We start from the raw sequence: 5,910 nt of genomic DNA, 5'->3' as shown, positions 1-5,910 counted from the left end.
GCGCGCTCCCCCCCGCCCCGAGGGCCGCTCAGCAGAGCCGGGCAAATCGCCCGCCCGCAAAGCCAGGGGTGCGGCGACGGCGGGAGCCCGGCCCGGGGCCCTGGGGGAGCTCTAGCAGCACCCCGACTTCTCTGCGGCGGGCCCTGCGGTTCCCTCTCCCCCAGGAGCCAGGGGAGAAGTTTGGAAGAGAATCCGCTTTGCGGCAAAGGCGCCCCTGTGCGCCAGCGCTTTGCGGGAGGGGGCACTCCCGCCGCCACCTCTCCCCAGCCCGCACCTGCGCGGATCTCCTTAAGAGGAAGGAGAGGGAAAAACAGTGGATCTTCAGGGCCCTGGGTCTCCCTGCCAGGAGAGACCCCACTGCCCGGGGCGGGGGGCGGGGGGCTGCAGCTGATTTTACAGGAAGCACCTCCCGAGTTCCCGCTGTGCGGGACCCAGGAGCGCCCCACCCATGCAGATGCAGGTGGGGGCTCTATCTGCCCCCCCATTTACATTTGTCCCTCAAGACCGGGCTCCCTGCTAGTTCTCCTACCCTAATCTCTGCGGTGGACGGATGGCAGTGGACCCTGAATGTCCCTGGACAGAGCCTGGTCTCCCCACACTCCTCCTCCAGCAGCTACAGGGACTTCCCTGAAGGGGCACCCATTCAGGGTCCCCCACCCTGTGTCTTAGGTGGACCCTGCCCTCCGTGGCCCAGGGCCCAGGGCCCAGCAGGGAAGCAGCAGAGCCAGTCACCTTCAAACGCCCCCTGGGCCTGCCCCTGCTTCTCACAGGCTGATTCCTGTGAGCTGTGCACCCCCACGTCGTGAGTGCCCCCCATCCCTGCAGTCACAGGCAGAAGCTGGGTGGGGTAGGGTGACACCCCTTAGCAGATCCAGCTGGGGTCTTGGGATCTGCCTGCCCAGGGCGGGGTGTGCTGCGGGGTGAAGCCCCCCCACAGGAGCCCTTCCCAGTGCCATGGCCCAGCAAGTGACGCCCTCAGGATGCCGCTCCGGGCAGCGGGCAGGGCGAGGAGGGAGGCCGGGTGGTGACCGCCTGCTCTCTCCCAGGCAGAGGCTCGGCCGCACGTGCACGAGACAGTTCGGACGGAGAGGAACTGCTGAGGCGTGAAGGCCACGGTCATGGAGTTTGTGATGAAACAGGCTCTGGGAGGTAGGAGGGGAGCCACATCACTGCGCCAGCGCCCGCACTCAGCGGCACGCGGGTCACCCTGGTCTCCGGGCAGAGTGGGGCGGGCTGGGGGTGGGGTGTGCTGGAGTGCTGTGGTCAGTGAGGCGGCAGTGCCCCCCTCAGCCTTGGGGGACACCCCAGGGTGTGTTTCAGGGGTACCAAAGGCCAATCCTGCTGGCAGGGCTAGTGGACCCCGTAGGTGGCCTCAGCAGCGGGAACAGGGTACACAGGAGGCCGGGGCTGGCTGAGCACAGGGACAAGAGATGTGGCCCAGGACTGCTGTGAGCCCCGGCCCCTCTGTGGAGGCAGTGTGGCCTCTTGAGTTTTGGGGGAGGGGCCCCCTTCTAACCCTGCTGACTCCTAGTAGAAGTGCCCACTTGGCTCGAGACCATCGGCGTAGCCAGAGACCCTGGCCCAGGAGGGGGGCGGGACTGGGTCTAGGTCCGCACTGGCACAGTGCGTCCTGGCAGGGCACTCTGGCCAGCCCGGCCCCCAGCTCCTGTGATGGGAACCAGCACCTGACTGCCGCTCGCCATGACCTCCAGGGCCACACTGACCTGGTGCCATTCACAGCCTGGCCTTAGTAGGTGCTGCATGACAAGGCCGCCTCTTGGTGCTGCTGTGAGGTCAGGAGGAGCAGGAAGCTTCGGCTGGAGGCTGGAGGCTGCGGAAGCCATTCTGCCAGGATGAGGGGCAGGGTGGAGCGGCCAGTGCCTCTGCACCCAAGATAGGACCCCCATGTCTCCTGGAGAAGGGCCACGTTCTGCTCAACACCAATTAAATGAGAAAACATTTAGGCCTGGCCTGGGGCCACACTCCCTGAGATGCTGTGGTCAAGGCTGCAGGTTGGGTCTAATTATAATGATTACATCACCGGGACATGATTCAGGGCCAAGCAACATTCTGGCACCGGGAGGGGTCCATGCTCCACCCAGCCAGCCCCAGGCTGTTACAGATAATTAATTAGGCAGCTAATTCAGGCCCTGAGGTGGGCTTGTAAGAAAACCGAAATATCTGATTTGGCTGTCTACACGGCTGAAATTAGCTGGGTAATTGCCAGCCTGCACTCCCTTTGTTCCGTGTCAGCCCAAGTTTCTCCTGCAGCAGCAGCGGCATGGCGGGCTCCTAAAGGATGGCGGAGCCGCAAGGGCGCGGCCCACCGGTGCCCCTGACTGCGTGTTGCTTCCCCCTACTCACTGTCCCAGTTCTGGCGGGGCAGGGGCCGCCCCCGAGCTCCAGCAACGCCTGCCTGCTTTCTGTTCCTGTCCCATCCCGGGCGCTCGAATGGGCATGGGTGACAGGGAGACGGACAGAAGGACGGAGACAGACCAGAGCCTCAGAGAGAGGAAACTGGCTGGAGAAATGTGCCAAGGATGGAGCTGGAGAGAGGGTACAGCCCAGAAACAGACCAAGATTCAGACAGAAACAACTGCCCCGGGCCCCGTGAGCCGAGGTGTGGGAGGAGGAACTGAGGCCTTCGGAGCAGGGCGGGGAAGGCAGCTGGGGCAGACAGGCCTGGGGCCCAGAGGCTGGGCTCTCGAGGCTCGGGACCGAGAAACAGGGGCAAGAGGTGTGAGAGCAGAGTACATGGGCCAGAAAGAGAGACACATGCAGAGACAGGAACAGAGAAAGACAGTCAGGGACAGGGGCAGGGACAGGGACAGGGACAGGGACAGACTCAGGGCTGGAAGTGCAGAGACACTCGCACACGCACACCCAGAGCAGACTCAGCAGAATGGAGGGGGTGGCGGGCCTGGCGGGAGCCCCGGGCAGGCCTCGCTCTGCTGTGCTGGGCACGGACCGAATGCGGCCCCATTAACTGGCGGCCATCTGGGTGGGCTGCGGGAGCAAGTCCTCTACCAAGGATGCACTTCCCAGCGCCTTCTCACCTGCCCTGACCCTGTGTCTCAGATGAGGTCTCTGCGGGGGACAGAGACTGTGAGGTGATGCCCCTTGGGGACAGCAGCTGCAGGACTAGACATCCTGCGTCGGACAGACGGACAGGTGGAGTGCACACTACTGAGCTTTGTCCGCCCTGGACCAGGAGCAGCCGATCCTGGATCGGCCAGGCCCCGACGAGGCGCCTGCCTTTGGTCCATGGGGTCCCTGCACCCTCCCGGGCCCTCAAGCTCTGACCACTTGCCAGGAGGGGTTGACCCGGCTTTTCCATGGCACTGAGGCCTCTCGCTCCCCAGTGATCTGTTCACTGCTCCGCCAGCAGCCTCTACTCCTCCGTACACCCCAGGCACCAGGCACCGGCCCCATGGCCACGCCGGGCCCAGATGAGATGAGGCACACAGACGGGCCTAGCCCAAAGCTCAGGGGACCCCACTCAGAAGGGCTCTGGTGCAGACCAGGTGGCTGTGAAAGCCCAGGCCCCAGGCCAGCCCATGACCTCACAGGGTACTTGACCCTGCCAGTCCCCGCAGCCCAGCCCCATCGGGCCAGCTGGTTCCGGCTCCGCCACTGCCAAGGGCCCTCGCCTCCAGTGGCTTCTCTAGGTGGATGCTGAGCCTGCCTCTCTGGGGACCACGAAGTCCCCTTGGAGCAGGACACAGACCCCTGGGGGCAACTGCTGCACCAGGGAGGGGGAGGGGAGGAGGTGACCAGGAGTCACCTTGGTGACAAGGGCCTGCCCTACGCAGTGAGGGAGGATGGAGGGCGCAGTCTGCAGTGTGGGGACAGGGTTGTCCTTGGCATGGGTGGTGAGCAGTGGGGCCCAGATGTCGATACCACAAGGCCAGCAGCACTGACTGGTGACTTCTCTCAGACTCCTGGCACCGAGCTGCTTCTCTAAAAGCAGGTGGGCAGCAGAGGACCACAGAGGAAGGGACAGGTGGCTGGCAGGACCCCTCTCCCTGAGATGGCAGGAGCTGCCCAGACACCGCAGGTTTGTGGGAGCTGGTCTGGGTCCCAAGAGAGAGGAACTCTGGGGCAGAGTCTGGTGGCAGTTCTCGCTGGGGCCTGGGGCCTGGGGCGTGTACCCTCAAAACGGCCAGGCGCTTGCTTGGGCCACAGCTGCCCAGACCACAGGGTCTCAGGCCAAGGGTATAACCTGGGGAATGTGCTGCTGCCCGAGGCCGGGCCGCAGCACAGGCCCGGTAGCTATATTTGCACCTGGGCACGTGGGCCTTTGTCAGGTCAGCGTGGCTGCTGCAGACTCATCCGGCTAAATCGGGCGCAGCCCAGCTATTCTGGCCCCGCCGACCTGGTCCACGGCTGGCTGTCCTGTTGTTCCGCCTCGGGGTGACACATTCCGTGTGCAGAAACACGCTCAGGTCCTCGGCAGCTGTGCGGGGGCTTCTGAGTGGGCTCCAGGGATGGCACACGAGCCTGAGCCATAGCGCGTGCAGGCGCCGGGGGCTGCGGGGTCTGGCGGGCGTGGACAGCAGCGGAAGGTTCGAGGGAGAACATCGCAGGACCTCAGGGACCAAGCCCAGGAGGGCGTCTTCTCCCCGAGCCCCTTTCTCCCCCCACTGCTCACCACCCATGCCAAGGACAACCCTGTCCCCACACTCCAGGCTCTTGGTGGCCTGGTCAGCGTGGATGGGGTTCTGTGGGGAGTTGGCCTGGGCCTGTCCTGGGAGCAGGGAGGCTGGTCTGTCTCAGAGAGGACGGGGACCAGCAGCCGCTGGCCTAGGCCTGTATGTCTGAGCTGGGACAGTGCCCAGCTGGGCATGTGGGAGGAGGCCAGGCCACTGTCCCAAGCACTCCATGGACAGAGGAGAAGCACTTCACGGGTACATCCCCCAGGGTCCCCAGATGTGTCCAGGCCAGCACAGGTCTGAGAGAAGGGAGGGCTCCCACAGGTTAGTGGGGCTAGGGTGGGGGTGCCCCTCTGTGAGCCAAGAGCCCCTCAGGGCCAGCCCCTAGGGGTGCATTGGGGACCTTTCCTGGCCTGGCACCTGCTTCCATTAAGCAGCCTGAACCCCCCCCTCCTCCCCCCCGCTGCTGGCTCCATGACTACAGCGGAGGCCTGTGTGTGTCTGCAGCCACTTGACCCTGCTCTAGGCCCCTGAGGCCTTTGCAGGTCAGACATGCTCCTCCCCCGGCCCGTTCTCACCTCGCCTCCTAGGACCTCAGGTCAAGGGTATGTGGGCAGCCTGAGACCCCAGCTGGTCCTGTCCTCGTCCCCAATGTCCACTGCTGGAGCTCCACAGCAGGGTGAGGCCAGGCATCCCTGTCCTGTCTCAAACCCGGGTCCTGAAGGAGGGCTGTCCCCACTGACACCCGCCCTATCTGCTCATCGGGGGTGCCCGTGGGCCTGGAGCAGCCCGCTGGCGCGCTGGCCGGGTGAGACCAGTCCCCTGGCGTCCGGGAGGGTAGTGGGGCCCAGGGCTGGGAGGGGGGCTGCGGAGGGAGCAGCAGACACAGCGGCCCCAATCGAGATGTGTTTCTCTTGCGTGTGAGGTGTCAGGAGGTGGCTGAGCTGCTCGGCAGTACCATCAGGGTGCCACTGTCATCCCAGTGGGGCTTCCGTGCTCAGCCTGCCCCTCACAGCAGCGAAATGGCTGCCGCTGCTCCAGCATCACATCCCAGGTCAGGGCAGGGGACAGGGAGGGGCTAAGGGACAAGCCCTTCATCTGTTTAGCAAACATGTCTGTGAAATCTCGCTGACGGTTTCCATTTACGTGTCACAGGCAAGAAGGGTCTGGAGAGGGCGGGGGGTACATCGCCCTTTAAACAAGGTGGGGGGTGGGTACTGGGCACGTGGCTGAGAGTGCCTGGCTCCCACCAACCTGG

At 64.8% G+C, this 5,910-nt stretch overlaps 1 protein-coding gene across 1 annotated transcript in view; it reads left to right on the top strand.

The window, feature by feature from the left end:
- Nucleotides 1-1,069: 1,069 nt before the first annotated feature.
- The window catches only part of CPLX1 (complexin 1), a 24,979-nt gene continuing 20,138 nt past the window's right edge, over nt 1,070-5,910 (top strand). The window contains exon 1 of the mRNA XM_011374677.2: nt 1,070-1,149. Coding sequence (XP_011372979.2) covers nt 1,119-1,149 — 31 coding nt within the window. The 5' untranslated portion in view covers nt 1,070-1,118. The remainder of the gene's footprint in view (nt 1,150-5,910) is intronic.

This window comes from Pteropus vampyrus, unplaced genomic scaffold, assembly GCF_000151845.1.
Source record: "Pteropus vampyrus isolate Shadow unplaced genomic scaffold, Pvam_2.0 Scaffold253, whole genome shotgun sequence".
Taxonomy (NCBI): Eukaryota; Metazoa; Chordata; class Mammalia; order Chiroptera; family Pteropodidae; genus Pteropus; species Pteropus vampyrus.
The sequence above is the reverse complement of the archived record's forward strand: the minus strand, read 5'-3'. Positions and strand labels throughout refer to the sequence as shown.